General features: G+C 47.9%; 2 protein-coding genes and 1 pseudogene across 8 annotated transcripts; 2 read left to right on the top strand and 1 right to left on the bottom strand.

Moving 5' to 3' along the window:
- Gm31166 overlaps positions 1-1450 on the bottom strand; it is a 39593-nt pseudogene extending 38143 nt beyond the window's left edge.
- Positions 1451-1523: 73 nt separating this feature from the next.
- On the top strand, positions 1524-16958 carry Snx32 (sorting nexin 32). Of its 7 annotated transcripts, none has more exons than XR_388254.4 (13): positions 1524-1899; positions 13408-13512; positions 13726-13836; positions 13931-14052; positions 14204-14327; positions 14453-14557; positions 14680-14785; positions 14867-14942; positions 15207-15246; positions 15780-15916; positions 16015-16174; positions 16250-16335; positions 16584-16955. XR_388254.4 is itself a non-coding variant. In XM_011248617.3 (13 exons), exons 1-13 carry the CDS (start codon positions 1861-1863, stop codon positions 16780-16782), a joined length of 1386 nt encoding a protein of 461 aa, XP_011246919.1. In that variant the 5' UTR covers positions 1524-1860; the 3' UTR covers positions 16783-16958. The 7 variants fall into 7 exon arrangements, 6 of the variants coding, with proteins under 6 accessions (XP_011246919.1, XP_030106730.1, XP_011246920.1 ...); XM_011248617.3 differs by having other exon boundaries at positions 15830-15916; positions 15989-16174; positions 16584-16958; XM_011248618.2 differs by having other exon boundaries at positions 1540-1899; positions 13726-13820; positions 15830-15916; positions 15989-16174; positions 16584-16958.
- On the top strand, positions 8445-9465 carry 1700020D05Rik (RIKEN cDNA 1700020D05 gene). The gene has a single exon (NM_023781.5). The coding sequence runs from the start codon at positions 8481-8483 to the stop codon at positions 9363-9365; it is 885 nt and encodes a 294-aa protein (NP_076270.3). The 5' UTR covers positions 8445-8480; the 3' UTR covers positions 9366-9465.

Genomic DNA, 16958 nt, shown 5'->3' with positions numbered 1-16958 from the left:
ACTGACCACTCTTTCAATAGTCTCTTCCGAGGCACTTCCTGTTCTCGAGTGCTCTTTCAGTTGCACCTCAGCCGACTCCAACTCCTCAATATTTGACTCCAGTAGATCTTCAGTGGATCTTGAATTTTTATCACCAGTTCTCAGCTTCTCTCCACTGGATCTAAATTTCTCTCTACTCAACTTTGCCTTCTCTCTGATGGACCCCCGCCTCTCTCCACTGTCTGACACCTTCTCTCTGATGGACCCCCGCCTCTCTCCACTGTCTGACACCTTCTCTCTGATGGACCCCCGCCTCTCTCTAGTGTCTGAAATCTTCTCTCTGATGGATCCTCGCCTCTCTCCACTGTCTGACATCTTCTCTCTGATGGATCCTCGCCTCTCTCCACTGTCTGACATCTTCTCTCTGATGGATCCCCGCCTCTCTCCACTGTCTGATACCTTCTCTCTGATGGACCCCCGCCTCTGTCTACTCTCTGTCGCCTTCTCTCTAATGGATCCCCGCTTCTCTTCACTGTCCGTCTTCTCTCTGATAGACCCCCGCCTCTCTCTACTGTCCATTTTCTCTACAACAGACCCCCGCCTCTCTCTACTGTCCATTTTCTCTACAACAGACCCCCGCCTCTCTCTACTGTCCATTTTCTCTACAACAGACCCCCGCCTCTCCCTACTGTCCATTTTTTCAGCAGAAGACCTCCGCTTCTCTCCCCTGCCTACCACCTTGTCTCCAATGGGTACCCGTTTTTTCAAGTTCTCTCCACTAGACTCCAGTTCCTCATTCGGCCTCAGCTGATCCCCTCTGGACCTCAAGTCCCCTCCAGTGGTCCTCAACCTGTCCCTAGATTTCAAGTTTTCCCCACGCTCTGCAGTCATCTCTGCACTCGTAGTTACACCAGCTTTGAGTCTATCCTCCAACTCTCTCCAAATCTCTGGGCTGTCATACTCCAAACTTGCTCGAGCCTGCACCGCCCTTCTTACACTGCTCAGGAGCTTCGCGACCACTGCCTCCTGTTGCAGGCCCGATTTCTCTCTTGAGAACTTCTTCCCGGTGCCCTCCAGCTTCCAGTCCTCAGATTCCAACTTTGGGTTAGACTTTTGCACGTTTCTGTCCAAGAGTTCCACTCTCTTCCCAATCACGATGAGTCCATTCCAGGGTACCCACACCTTCTCTTTCTCTCTCACTTGCGCCTTCTTGCAGTGTGACTTCGGTGGCGATTTCCTTTGGTCCCCCCGAAGAATATGGGCGCGGGGTATCCGGGCCTTATTGCGTCCCCGCGGCTCCTTAAGCTGCTTACTCCGTACTTTCTGGCCCGGGTGTGAAAACTGGAACGGAAGCGCTTTCTCCACAGACATTGCAGCCTGCCCTCGTCCCTAGACCCCCTGACCCACTCGAGTTCCCCATTCCTCCCTACCCAAACCTCCCTCCCAACCCTCGCCCCCCCTCCGGACTCCCCGCCCCGCCCACCGCCTGGTGGCGCCAAGCTGCCCTAGTGCGCATGTGCGCCTCTGCTCGTGCCCGTTAGAAGAAGGCGGGTCCCGGAACGGCCGGATTCGTAGGGGTCCACCTGCGGGACTGACACGTGACCTCTACCCTCAGGCCCTGGCCTATCCTGGTCCGGCTTTCTGGTGCCGCTTAAATGCCCACGTAAGATTGATAGGCCTCAAAGCCAATAGAGGCTCATGTGGTAAAACTGCTGTCTAATCAGAAGGAGCAGCTGTGGGCAATGGGACCCACCCAGGGAGGCCGCAGCTAGTGTCAATGTCAGCTGATAGCATCCCTACAAGGTTCCCTCACCCAAGCTCTTGGAACGCGCAGGCCGTGGCTTGTCGTAGGATTCCTGTATATCCCAGCTAAGGAGCACCATGGAGGAGCAACATCAGGAAGCTGGAAATGAGAGTAAGGTAAAGGAAGGAAATAAAACGTCTTCCTACTCCACCTCACTTCATCATACCATACCAAGCAGGGAGAGAGATCTGAGCACGGGAATGCGGCGCTTCTAAGGCCCCTGCATAGGGCCAGGTTGAGGATGCAAAGATAATCAGGATTTTTGTCCCAGCCTGCATAGATGGAATCCCGCCTCTGCCCCCTCCCCCAAATCAACTCAGTACTGTCGTGATGGGGGAGAACAAGGCAGTCTGCAAGCGACTGAGAAGGGTGAGAGAGTCCTGTTGAGTTTACAGGCTCACCTGTGTATTCGTGCCTATATATTTGTAAGACCATCCATCCATTCTTCGTTTATTCCTCTCAGCCTCAGTCAGCAGTTATTGGGGAGCTTCATTGTTTTGGATTGCATCAACTCTCACTTGAGGTAGGAGTGTAGTGAGCTGGGACAGAGATAGGGGATGGAGCTGCTGTGCTGTGTTCTGAAAGTCACATCTCTGTCAAGCAGAGTGGGTGAGAGTAGAGATAGACATCAAGAAGAAAACCAAGGACAAGGGGTCCTGCTGCAGCAAAGAGCTAGTCTGCCTGTGTTTGAAGGGGGGGAGTGAGGGCAGAAAGCCTGCCTTGGTAGTGTCACACAATCCAAGAAGTGGCATTTGGGATTCAAATGGAATTTGGAGGGCTGGCCATGGCTTTCTGTTTATACATGTTCATATAGAAATGTATATAAATAGCCAGGCATGGTGAGACACACCTTTAATCCTGGAATTTCAGCGGTAGAAGCAGAGGCAGAAACAGGAAGACCTTTATGAGTTCAAGGCCAGCTTGGTCTACATAGAGTGTTATAGGCAAGCCAGGGCTATATAGTGAGATCCTGTCTCAATAGTAAAAGGATGTATATATGTACATATGCCGTGTGTGTGTGTGTGTGTGTGTGTGTGTGTGTGTATGCTTAGAACATGTTTATAAAGTGATTAGAAGCCAGATATAATCCCAGCACTTATGAGGGTGGGGCAGGAGGATAACCACGAGTTTAAGGCCTGCTGGAACTACAGTGTGAGAGTTTGTCATAAATACATAAATTTATTTTTTAAAAGATTTATTTATTTTATGTTTATAAGTATACTGTAGCTGTACTTGTGGTTGTGAGGCATCATGTGGTTTCTGGGAATTGAACTCAGGACTTCTGCTCACTCTGGCCCCGCTTGCTCCGGCCTCACTCGCTCTGATCCAAAGATTTATTTATTATTATATGTAAGTGCACTGTAGCTGTCTTCAGACACACCTGAAGAGGGCATCAGTTCTCATTATGGATGGTTGTGAGCCACCATGGCGTTGCTGGGATTTGAACTCAGGACCTCTGGAAGAGCAGTCAGTGCTCTTAACCTCTGAGCCATCTCTCCAGCCCCATAAATTTATTTATTAGAACAATGCCTAATATATTATAAGGCCAAATATAAATATTACCTACTGGTATTGTTGTGGGTGCTATTCCTGAGTGGGTACTGAGAATGCGTTCTGAAAGTTGAATTATTAAACTGATGAATGTGCCCAGATTTGTACAGGCAATATTTTCTGAAAATTCTTTTTAATATTCATTCTCTAGATTAAATACTGCCTTCACAAAAGATCTTTCAATTTCAAAGGCAAAGCTGGAGAGATTGCCCAGTCCTTAGGTGCTCTTGCGACTCTTGTAAAGGACCTGAGTTTGGTTCTCAGCACCCAAATTAGGAATCTCTGAACTGCCTGTAGCTCCAGCTACTGGGGCTCTGATGCCAGGGCTATACAGAGAAATCCTGTCTCAGAAAAGAAGGAGTGGGGGGGGGGGGAGAGGAGGAGGAGGAGATGGTAATCCCCTGATCTGACTGTTTCTATTATATGCATATTCCAAATTATCATCACTGTACCTAAAAATATGTACAAATGTGTCAACTCAAAGAAACTAGAAAAGATATTTCTGGCCAGTGAGATGGCTCTTTGGGTCAAGGCCTTGCCACCAAGCCTGACAACCTAAGTTTGATCCCAAGACCAACATGATAGAAGGAGAGACTCCTACCAGTTGTCCTCTGGTCTCCATATACTACCATGACACACTTGTGCCCGCACACATATGCACACAAACAAAAACAATAAAAAAAAAGAGAGATCTTGCCTTGCCTGCCTCAAGGTATTTAGCTCGGGCACATCTACATTTAGAGATAACTTGGAGAGGTTTCCCACCGCACATTCAGTTCCTATAAGCAAGTCAGCAAATGCTTGCTTCATACTTGATAAAGTTACAGTTGTTTCACGGCATTGGTCTAAGCCCTGAAAATTACCTAATCTATTTGGGCTAAACTTGCTTAAGAAGACATTGGGTCCATTATTATCACTATTAGGTCCATTATTATTATTACCATTATTATTATTATTATTATTATTGTTACTACTGCTACTACGTTTATTGAGACAGGGTTTCTCTGTGTAGCCCTGGCTGTCCTGAAACTCGATATGTAGACCAGGATGACTTAGAACTCAGAAATTCATCCTCCTGTCTCTGCCTCCTGAGTGCTAGGATTAAAGACATGTGCCACAACTTGGTTTATTATTTTTTTTGATTTATTTATTTATTTATTATATGTAAGTACACTGTAGCTGTCTTCAGACACTCCAGAAGAGGGAGTCATATCTTGTTACGGATGGTTGTGAGCCACCATGTGGTTGCTGGGATTTGAACTCCGGACCTTTGGAAGAGCAGTCGGGTGCTCTTACCCACTGAGCCATCTCACCAGCCCCTTGGTTTATTTTAACATTTTATTTTATTTTATTTTATTTTATTTATCTATTTATTTATTTATTTATTTATTTATTTGGAGACACAGAAAAAGAGAGAGTGTGTATATGTATATCAGATGGCCTCTGCATGTTCTCCACAGGCACATACATGGACCACAGATATAATTACAGGCAAACCACTTATACACATAAGATAACATAATAGTTTTTTTAAAAAAACTTGTTTATTTATTATATGTAAGTACACTGTAGTTGTCTTCAGACACCCCAGAAGAGGGCGTCAGATCTCGTTACAGATGGTTGTGAGCCACCATGTGGTTGCTGAGATTTGAACTCAGGACCTTTGGAAGAGCAGTCAGTGCTCTTAACCGCTGAGCCATCTCACCAGCCCCCCATAATAGTTTTTTTTTTTATAAAAATAAAAGGTATTAGCTTATTTTAAAGTACCGAATGTAAGTTTTTGTGTTTTTGAGATGGGATCTTCTTATATAGTCTTGTATGCCTCGTACTTTGGTAACCAACCCTTCCTGCTTCAACCTCCTCAAGGATGAAAGCACATATTTAAGCGGCCATACCCAGCTCGGGTGCTTGACTGTTAGTTGAAACATTTAGACCATTCACAATTATTGAAATTACCCACACAGTACTAAAAACTTATCATCTTACTTCATATTTTTTCTCGATCCCATTTTTTTTTTTGCCTATGTGTGCATGGTTAGTATGTGTATTCAAATTTATATTTGTTGTGTATATGGAGGCCTGGGGTTAATGTCCCTTTTATATATACATATAAATATTTACTCTTATTTCACTTGTATGAGTGTTTTGTCTGTCTGTCTGTCTGTGCACTGTGTGCAATCTGTGCTGAAGGAAGCCAGAATTCCCTGTAACAGACAGTTGTTAGCCACGGTGTTAGCCACCATGTTGGTGCTGGGAATTGACCCTGGTGCTCTGGAAAAGCAGTCAAATGTTCTTAACTGTGCAGCCATCTCTCTGGCTCCCTGTTGAGGTCTCTTAATTGAACCCAGAATTTGCCGTTTGAGCCAGCCTGACTCTGGATATTCAGTCTCTCCCTGCTATAAGCTAGGGCTATATATGCTGTGCTGTGCCTACCTGACTTTCGCATGAGGTCTGGGAATCCCAAGGCCTGCCTTCTGCTCATGTAAGATCTCTCTCTCTCTCTTTCTCTGTGTGTGTGTGTGTGTGTGTGCGCGCGCGCGCGTGCGTGTGGTTTGTGCACATGAGTGCAGGTGACCTCAGGGGCCAGAGGTATCAGATCCCCTGGAGCTGGAGCTACAAAGGCTTGTAAGGCACCATTGTGGGTGCTGGGAATTGTGGTTGTTCTGGAAGAACAACAAGTTTCTCTTAATGCTGAGCCAGCTCTCCAACCCCTGCTCTTCTTTCTCATGATGTAGCCCAGCCTCGCCGTGTAGGTCAGGTTACCTTGAATTCTCCATAGTCCTCCTTCCTCAGCCTTCTGAATGCTGCTGTCACAGCATCAGTGCCTCTACACCAGGCTCAGTGCGTCTCACTTGTCTCCTTTCTAATTTTGTAGTAAAGACTTATTTTTATTATTTATGTGAATGTCTCTGTGTCTGAGTATATGCACATGTATGTGCAGATGAGAGCCTGTGGAGTCCAGAAGAAGAAATTCAGGCTGGCCTTGATCTCACAGAGATCTGCCTGCCTCTGGTTAAAGATATGATCCACCAGCTGGGCAGTGGTGGCACACGCCTTTAATCCCGCACTTGGGAGGCAGAGGCAGGCAGGTTTCTGAGTTCGAGGCCAGCCTGGTCTACAGAGTGAGTTCCAGGACAGCCAGGGATGCACAGAGAAACCCTGTCTTGAAAAACAAAAAAAGATGTGGACCACCACTGCTGTGTAATTTTTTTTAATGTTGTAGACATTTTTGTTTGTTTGTTTTGTTTAATTTGTTTATTAAGATACTGTCTAATAATTAAAAGATACATTATCATTATTATTATTATGGGTTTGGTTTTTATGACAGAGTTTCTCTTTGTATCCCTGTCTGTCCTAGAACTCAATCTGTACACCAGGGTGGCCTGGAACTCAGAGATCCATCCTCCTGCCTCTGCCTCCTGAGTGTTGTATTAAAGGCATGTGCCACCACTGCCCAGCCTTAATGTTTTTGTTTTATGTGTCCGTGTATTTTGTCCGCATGTATGTGTGCACACCACAGTCACCACAGTCATGCTTTGTGCCATGGAGGTCAGAAGATGGTATCAGAGCTGCCATGTGGATCCTGAGAATTGAACTCAGGGTCTCTGGAAAAGCAGCCAGTGCTCTTAACCACTGAGCCATTTCTCCAGCCCCAGAAATTATTTAAAAGCAGAAGCATAACTCCTAGTTTATTTCTGTTTAGCAATCTGTGGAGAGAGAAGAGTGAGGGGAACAGTGACGCAGCTGAGTGTCCCCAGTGCCCATGGTATATATCTCGAGAATGAGGGCGCCAGTGGGAATTTTTATTTCTTTAAATTTTTTAATTAAAATGTGTTGTTGTTGTTGTTGTTGTTGTTGTTCAAGGCAGGTTTCTCTGTGTTGCCTCTGCTGTCCTGGAACTCAATCTGTAAAGCAAGCTGGCCTCCAACTCATAGATCCTCTTGTCTCTGCCTCCTGAGTGCTGGGATTAAAGGTGTGCACCACCACCGCCCCACTTAAATTTTTTTGTGTTAAAAAAAAAAGTAAGGTTCAGTTTTTAAATTATATGTGTGTATGTGTGTGTCTCTGTGTGAATATGTACACAAGAGTTCAGATGTGTATGTGTGTGTCTGTGTGTGTGTGCATATGTACACAAGAGTTCAGGTGCTCCCAGAGGCACGGAATCCTTGGAGCTGGAGTTACAAGTGGTTATGAGTCCTCTGGAAGAGCAGTCCATGCTCCTAACCACTGAGCCATCCCTTCAGCTCCTGGTTTTAGTTTTTGTTTTACATATTACTGTGGGGGTTGAGAAATAGAGAACACCTGCCATGGGAGATATGTGGAGATCAGGGGATGTCCTTTGGGGTTCCATTCCCTCTTCCCCCAGGGAATTCCAGAAAGCAATCTCAGGTCACCACGTTTGTCCAACAAGTGCTTCTGTCTGCTGAGCCATCTTGTTGGCCCTCAAACGGGATATTCTAAGTTATGTGAATTTGGCAACGTCTGGTCAACACTTTGCAGATGGAAGCGACATCACGGGCATCATCTCCAACGAACAAAAACAAAAACTTACATAAGTTTTATCACCCTACCCCCCAAATTATCAAAAACATTAAGGGAAAGAGACCAGGTGTGATGGATGGTTCATACCAGTACCAGACACTCCAGAGAATAAAACAGGGCAGCCCGTTTGGCTCAGTGGTGCCAATCAGATGACTTGAGTTAAAATCACCCATTCCACTTGGTGGAAGATGGGAACCGAGTTGTTCCTCCAAGTTATCCTCTGTTTCCCTTATACAAACCAAGCCTTGCTGATAGCTGCTTGCTAGCCTGTGCAGCCGGGGGCCTTGGGTTCCATCTGCAGCACTGCAAGAGAAAGGAGGAGGACAAACCAGGCCACAAACCATAAAATATGATCAAGTTAAATTAGTTAGATAACATGCCGGAATGGTAATTCTGTCAGGATGGAAGATTGCAAGACAGTCTTCTGGGAATGGAAGGTACTAGGCATTTGAAACTAGCCAAGAAGATCCAGCACAAATCCAACTAGGAAGCACGGTTTGTCCCCACGCCCCACCCCTCCCTCCGCTACACCCCCCCTCCCCTCCCCGTGCGCGAGCGCGGGCGCCCCGTGCAGAAGATCCCTAGTTGTCCGGTGTGGCCGGTTATGAGCGTCTCTCCGCCTGGTCACATGTTGCAAAAAACGAGGAGCAGGAGCCACCCTGGTGCCCAGCTATGGAGCCCCAGCGACTGCTGCCCGGGTGTCTCTAGAGAGATCGCGAGAGCGTCTGGACACCCTGATGCCTCGCAGGACACCCCAGGCACCCCGTCGCCAAGCTTTCGTCAGGTCCAGGCCACCTCTGCTCCGGAGCTCTGGACCCAGAAGCAGCTGGAGCTTAAGGTGGCAGAGCTGGTGCAGTTCTTGCTGATTAAGGACCAGAGGAAGATTCCCATCAAGCAGTCAGGGATCATGAAACATGTCGTCCGAGACTACAAAAACATCTTCCCAGACCTGCTTAAACTGGCTGCAGAACGGCTCCACTACGTGTTCGGGTACAAGCTGGTGGAACTCGACCCCAAGAGCAATGCCTACATCCTCATCAACGCCCTGGAGCCAGTGGGCAAGGATGGTGAACTGAGAGGCTACCAGAGAACGCCCACCACCGGCCTCCTGATGATTATTTTAGGGCTCATCTTAATGAATGGCCACAGCATCCCAGAAAACGATGTCTGGTGTTTTCTACGTCGTTTGGGGGTGTATCCCACCAAGAAGCATTCAGTTTTCGGCTATCCGAAGAAACTCATTACTGAAGACTTCGTGAAACAGCGTTACCTGGAGTACCGTCGGATACCCCACACAGATCCTGTGGACTGTGAGCTCCAGTGGGGTCCGCGAGCAAATCTGGAAACCAGCAAGATGAAAGTCCTTAAGTTTGTAGCCAAAATCCATAATCAAGATCCCAAGGACTGGCCCACTCAGTACTGTGAAGCTTTGGCGGATGAGCAGCGTAGGGTCAGACCAGAGCCAAATGGTCCAGCTCTGACCTCTTGAAGTAAACGTTCAGGATTCACGAGCATAAGCTAGAAAAATAGGGAAGATGGGTGCAGAAGGAGCATATTTCCACAATAATTAAAATGTATTACCTTTAAAATGTGTTTCAGTTTATTTTTTCTTTTGGAATTGTGATATTCTATAATATTGAACTGGTTCAGGTGGCAGGTGAATCTCTGAGTTCAAGGCCAGCATGGTCTCCAGAGTGAGTTCCAGGACTGCCTGGGCTACACAGAGAAACCCTGTCTCAGAAAAAAATAAATAAAAACATAAGTAAAAGAATTGTGGGTTTTTTTTTTAAAGATTTATTTATTTATTACATGTAAGTACACTGTAGCTGTCTTCAGACACTCCAGAAGAGGGAGTCAGATCTTGTTACAGATGGTTGTGAGCCATCATGTGGTTGCTGGGATTTGAACTCTGGACCTTTGGAAGAGCAGTCGGGTGCTCTTACCCACTGAGCCATCTCACCAGCCCAGGTTTTTTTTTGTTTGTTTGTTTGTTTTGTTTTTTTTTATTTAGAAATATTGTGCATGCATGTCGTACACATGCAGAGGTTACGGGAACTTGTGGCCCTGCCATTGTGTGTGAAGTGAGAAACTGATCAGGCTTGGTGGCCAGCACCCACACCCACTGAGTCATGTCATCTGCTGACTTTTGGTTTGGTTTGGTTTGGTTTGGTTTGGTTGTGTCTTTAGTTGTGGGTTTCTCTGTGTCCTGGAACTTACTCTGTAGACCAGGCTGACCTTGAACTCACAGAAATTGGCCTGCCTCCACTTTCCCAGTGCTGGGAATAAAGGTGTGAAATACCACCGCCTTGGGTTTTTAATTATTTTTAAACAAGAAGCCCATGTAACTCAGGCTTGTCTCAAACTTCTTCTCTTCCCGTCCTGAGCACTGCAAGAAGCCAGGCACGGTAACGGCATGCCTGTAATCCCAGCACTCTGGAAGCAGAAGGAAAATTAATTAAGGATGGAAGCTAGCCTGAAATATATATATATCTTTGGGCCAGCCTGGGCTACATGGCAATACCCTGTCTCACAAAACCAAATAATAATAATAGACCATTTTATTTTAAATATTTATTTAATTTTCAAATTCTGCATTTGTGTGTGGGTATGTGTATATGAGTGTAAGTACTTTCAGAGGCCAGAAGAGGGCGGGTCTCCTGGAGTTTGATTACATTCAGTCAGTTGTTAGATGCTGGAAGCCTAGTTCTCATTAATTTTATGCCTATGGGTGCTTTGTCTGCAAGTATGTCTGTCTGTACAATGTTCACATCTGGTGCAGAAGACATAGGATCTCATGGGGCTGGAGTTCCAGATGGTTGTAACCTGTGGGATTGAACCTCAGACCTCTGGATGAGATCTTCTCTTAACTCCTGAATCGTCTCGTGAACCTCTAAATAAAAGTTTTAAAGCAGAATAACAGGAAAACCCACATAATTACCCTGAGAAAATGAGAGAAATTTGATAAAAACCAGTAGTCCTCTAAGGAGCTTCATTAATATGATAAAGGCATGTAAAAACGCCTGTTTGAACTTTGTTTTTTAAAAATGTGTCGTGTGTGTTTGTGTGTGAGAGAGAGTATGCATGTGTTTGTGTGAGTAGGTGAACGTGTATGTGTGTGTGCATGTGCGTGTGAGTGCCGTAGCATACTGATCAGAGGACAGCTTTTTAGAGTTATCTTTCTTTCCCCCTTTAAATAGTCCCATTAAGCTTTCAAAACAAATTCTGTAACTGCTGAGCCTTCTTACTGGGCTCCAGCATTGACTTTTGAAAACATGTTTTATCTTTAAACTTTGGGGGGGGGGGGGTTGTTGTTTATTTTCATTTATTTTTGAGTATTTTGCTTTCATGTGGCTATGTGTATCATGCGCCTGTCTGGTGCCCTCAGGAGGTCAGAAGAGGGTGTCAGATCCTTGGAATTGGAGTTACAGACGGTTGTAAGTATGTGGATGCTGAGAACTGATCCCTTGTCAATTAGTGCTCTTGACCACTCACCCTTCTTGTCAGCCCCTATTTTCCTCTTAGTTACACTTTCTTAAAATATGTGGGTGATTGTGCCATGACAAATATGTGGAGGTCGGAGGAAATTGGAGGGATTCAATTCTTGGCTTCTACCATATAGGTCCTGGAGGTCACATAGGATTCATCCTGCCTGGTAGCAGGTGACACACTGCCAGCTGAGCTGTCTCACCAACCCTCCAGCTCTCTTTTCTTTCAGTGAGTCAGTTTCATGTGGATCAGACTGGCCTTGAACTGACTTTAAGAGTCAAATCTGGCCTTGAACTCTCCCTACAATCTCTTGAAGTAATTATGGGCTTGAAGTCTTGATCTTCCTGCCCACACCTCCCTCCAGAGTGTTGGTTTGCATGGCCACACCCAGCTGGAAAGTCATTGTCTATGATCATAAACAGCCAAGGATTTCCTTTATCGCCAGATCTGTCACTTATGCAGTCATAGAGGGCCAGTAAGTCAGAAGCAGGAAACAAAGACATAAAGGCTGGAAAGAAAGAGTAAAATGTAAGTTATAGGATTATATAAGTAGTAAACCTAAGAGTCTAAAAACTAAAGACAAACTTAGCAAGGGTCTTAGGGTTTCCACTGCTGAGGAGAGACACCATGACCAAGGCAACTCTTATAAGGACAACATTTCATTGGGGGCAGGCTTACAGGTTCAAAGATTCAGTCCATTATCATCAAAGTGGGAGCATGGCAGTGTCCAGGCAGGCATGGTGCAGGAGGAGCTGAGAGTTCTACATCTTCATCCAAAGAAAGCTAGGAACAGACCACCGTTTTCCAGGCAGCTAGGAGTAGGGTCTCAAAACCCATTCCCTCAGTGGCATGCTTCCTCCAACAAGGACATACCTACTCCAACAAGGCTGTGGCACTCCTAATACTGCCACTCCTTGGGCCAAGCATATTCAAACCACAGAAAGGTATTGTAATAACTTATAAAACTAAGTAGAGCCAGGTGCAGTCCTGTACACTTTTAATCCCAGCACTAGGGAGGCAGAGGCAGGTGGATCTCTTTGAGTTTGAAGCCAGCCTGGTCTACAGAGAGAGTTCCAGGCAGCCAGAGGAGCTACACAGACACAATCTGTCTCATAAATAAATAATAAAGTAACTAGGGCTTTGCAAGTGTCAGATGATGATGATGACAGTAATAACAATAATAATAATACAATATGAGAAGCCAGGCCGGGCATGGTGGCGCACGCCTTTAATCCCGGCACTTGGGAGGCAGAGGCAGGCAGATTTCTGAGTTCGAGGCCAGCCTGGTCTACAAAGTGAGTTCCAGGACAGCCAGGACTATACAGAGAAACCCTGTCTCGAAAAACAAAACAAAACAAAAAAACCCAATATGGGAAGCCAGGTACAGTGGCTCCTTGCCTGTAATTCTGATACAAAGGCCAACACAGAAGGACTACTAGGACAGAAAGAAGCCTAGCCTGATCAATATATCAAATTCCAGGCCAGTCAGACCTATGTAATAAGATGCTGCTTGAAAAAAAAATCCCTGATAAAAGCATAAAATATTGCTCAATGGTTAGCAAAAGTTAAAAACTCATGTACTATGCCATGCCTTCCTGTAGCACCTCTCCTAGCACGGCCAAGGAGAAACTGTCAGACATCTGCTAGCCTTGAGCTCTTGGTCCTCTTCCCTATAGCTCTACCTTGGCTGTTTTATTTGGCTTGAGACAGATCTTACTCTGTAGCCCAGTCTAGATCAGAATTCACTATTTAACCCAGCCTGCCTACAGCAACCCTCCAATCCTCCTGCTTCAGCTTCCTAAATGCCGTGATTATAGGCATGAGACATCAAGCCAGGCTTATGAGATTTTAAACCCATGAAGGGCTTATAATCAAGCAGCTCTTACACACGACAGAAGTGGAGACTGTGAAGGCTTTCCGCCTGCCTCTGAGGCTGGGAGCTGGGGGATGCTTTGGTTAGTTAGTAATGGTACTCTGAGCAGGGCATCCAGAGAGGGGCAAGACAAGAGGCTTCAGCCAACCAGCTTGCCCTCTCTGCTCCCCAGCCTTCCTCCACGTCAGTGGATCTGCAGGGGGACAGTCCCTTACAGGTGGAGATTTCTGATGCAGTGAGTGAGCGGGACAAGGTGAAGTTCACTGTTCAAACCAAGGTAAGGTGGCTTCTTGTTGGTCAGGAGGTGGACAGCTGGCCTGGGGTGGGAAGCAGAGCCAGCACAACCCTTAACCCCTTAGAAAGCATCGTCCCCGAGTGCTGGTTGTCTCTAGTGGGGTTCGGGATGGGATGCCGAAAGTGGATGCTTAGTGGGTTTGGTGAAGGCAGCTTTGGGGAAGATGGGATCTCACACAGGTCTCTGGGCTTCCAGAGTGGCCTCCCTCACTTTGCCCAGTCTGAGTTCTCAGTGGTTCGCCAGCACGAAGAGTTCATCTGGCTACATGACACCTATGTGGAAAACGAAGAGTACGCCGGCCTCATCGTGAGGAGGGGCTGGGCTGGGCTGGGAGGTCGGGAACATGAGTGAGGATGGACGGCTGTGACGGCCCCTTGGCAATCCATCCTCCTTTAAGCAGATTCCCCCAGCCCCTCCCAGGCCAGACTTTGAGGCTTCAAGGGAAAAGCTGCAGAAGTTGGGTGAGGGCAACAGCTCCATCACCCGGGAAGAATTCTCCAAGATGAAGCAGGAGCTAGAAGCGTGAGTACCCCCCCCACCCCTCCCCATCCCTCCAGGGTTTCTTCCCTAACTAGGATAGATGTCCTGAGACCTCGACCTCTGGCCCCAGGTCTGTTGAGGGGGAATTATGATGGAGCCCAGTGTGGAGGTCAAGCTGTCCATGCTCCTACAGGGAATACTTGGCCATCTTTAAGAAGACTGTTGCGATGCATGAAGTCTTCCTGCAGCGCCTGGCAGCCCATCCCACCCTGCGTCGGGACCACAACTTCTCCGTCTTCTTGGAATACAGCCAGGATGTAAGCTGATTGATTGAGCATGGTGGGATTGAAACCAGGGTGGGGGAATCACGCCTGACGATGTCACCCGGTTTGCCTCTGGGGTGGGCCCCACCCAAGCATCTCACCCTCCCCTGTGTGCTCAGCTGAGTGTTCGAGAGAAGAACAGGAAGGAGGTCTTGGGAGGGCTCCTGAGGAGCATCGTCAGGTCTGCAGATGAAGTCCTCATCACCGGCATATCAGGGCTCAAGGTGACCCTCTCTGTGGGAGGAGACCCATGAACGGAGTGGGCTGCCAGGCAACAGGGACACCCTGGGTGCTGTACTGCACCGCTCCTAGTGCCTGGATAAAGTGTTCTGTTTCCAACTCTTAGGAGGTAGATGACTTCTTTGAGCACGAGAGGACCTTCCTAGTAGAATACCACACCCGAATCCGAGACACCTGCCAGAGGGCCGACCGTGTTATGCACTCCCACAAGTGTACGAGGGCTGAGGGTCTACACCATGGGTGGGGCTCAGTGTGCAGATTCAGGCGCTCTAATTGAGGTTGCTCTCCGGCAGGCCTGGCAGACAACTATATCCCTATCTCTGCTGCACTGAGCAGTCTCGGAACCCAGGAAGTCAACCAACTCAAGAGGTGAGGGTTCACACTGTGGCTGTGTTCACACTGTGTTCACACTGTGGCTGTGTTCACACTGTGTTCACACTGTGGCTGTGTTCACACTGTGTTCACACTGGGGCTGTAATACTGTGTGTACTCACAAGGGGTGTGCATGCCATAGAAATCCAGGATGGGGTGGGTTGTGCAAAGTTTCTGAAGGGGCTAGGGGAGAAAAGATCCCCAGGCGGGCTTGAGAGGGAGGCCTTGAGCTGCCCCAGACCCCTGCCCTCCACATTCCAGGAGCTTCCTGAAGCTGGCAGAGCTCTTTGAACGGCTGAGAGTGAGTACTGCCTTCTGCACTCGGTCTTCCCTAGCAGCGCCATAGGTGCGCATGGTGGTGCCCATTCTTGACTGGCTTACAGGGACGTGGGATGGAGACATGCAAAGAGCATGCCACTCTAAGTGAGTGTATGAGACTGGTGAGGGCTGGGAGCAGAAGCAAGGCACAGGGGAATGCCATACACCTCTGGGACACTGTCCTGAGCCACCAACATTCTGTGGAGATGCATACATCCCTCCCAAACTCTTCACAAAGAAGTCTATGGAGGATGCCAATCTTCTAAGAAATGTGCGCTCAAGGGACTGCAGAGGCCTTGTCCACTCCAGCACCAACTGAGCTACAAAGCCCTTAGCCTGCCCTAAATTTAGGCCTTTCGAGATCTGATTATAGGCACCCTACTCTGCTTCGTTTATGCACCCTACTGAACATACAGTTCTTTAGGCTCGCACACATGTACCCACTTCCCTAGCCTGCCTTCTGAAACTCTGAGGCTGATGTGTAAGTTATTAAGAAGCTCTCTTCTGGGTATGTAGAGGAAAGACCACCAGCCCTCTAGGTTCCCAGTCTCATCTTCCTGACACAGAAACTGGAAGGCCGGGTAGCCTCTGATGAGGACCTGAAGCTGTCTGACATGCTGAGATATTACATGCGAGACTCACAGGCAGCCAAGGTGAGAGGCGGTCTGGGAAGGCTGAGCGATGAAAGCCATGTGGAGGGCCATCAGCAACATCCATGACAATAGCCATCTTGCGCTGCTGATGGCCTTAGGACCTGTTGTACCGGCGGCTTCGGGCACTGGCTGACTACGAGAATGCTAACAAGGCACTGGACAAAGCTCGGACTAGGAACCGAGAAGTACGGCCAGCAGAGAGCCGCCAACAGCTGTGCTGCCAGCGCTTCGAGCGCCTCTCTGACTCCGCCAAACAAGGTGAGCCCTGAAGGCTGGCATCACCCCACGGCCAACACCCACCCTCCACCCTTACTCCTGTGTTCTTCTCCCCAGAGCTCATGGACTTCAAGTCTCGCAGGGTCTCCTCTTTCCGTAAGAATCTCATTGAGCTGGCCGAACTGGAGCTCAAGCACGCCAAGGTGAGTGCTCACTGCCTGCTCCACCATGAGCTCCTCTGCTGCTCCCACCTCCTTTCCCCAAGGTATGGGGGTGCCCCCAGTGATGAGGGGGCAGCAGTATACAGCCAAGCCCGGGGGTCAAGGCAACGCTCTTCTGAGGCCCGTGTTTTTTGCCCTTCTCTTCCTTGGGTGGTAGGAGGGGAGCCCGAAGGCTGAGAAATGGATACCATGGTACCAGCCTCGGGGAACTGAGGTCTTTTTTCCTGCAGGCCAGCACCCTGCTTCTCCAGAACACCCTTGTTGCCCTTAAGGGAGAGCCTTAGTGAAACCAGACACTTCACTGACAGCTGTCCTGTCTCCTGCCTTCTCCCTATAAAGACGCTCTCCTTTCCTACCATGGGGGCCACTTGCCACACCCTTACTCTTGCTTGGGCAAACCCAGGCCCAAAAGCAGTTGGCTCTGCCTGACAGGGAAGTATGGGGGGACCATAGGTAAGCAGAGTTCTAGGGACCCTAGCCCTCTTTACAGCAGGCTGTCTGTCAAAGCTCCAGACCGCCATCCTGCCACTGGCTTTAGAAGAGTTCGTTGGCACCCCACCCCCACACCTGCTCCTCACAAATAAACAGCCGGTTTACTGCCACAA

This window comes from Mus musculus, chromosome 19 (genome assembly GCF_000001635.26).
Source record: "Mus musculus strain C57BL/6J chromosome 19, GRCm38.p6 C57BL/6J".
Lineage (NCBI taxonomy): Eukaryota > Metazoa > Chordata > Mammalia > Rodentia > Muridae > Mus > Mus musculus.
Note: the sequence above shows the minus strand (reverse complement) of the source record. Positions and strands in the feature narration are given on the sequence as shown.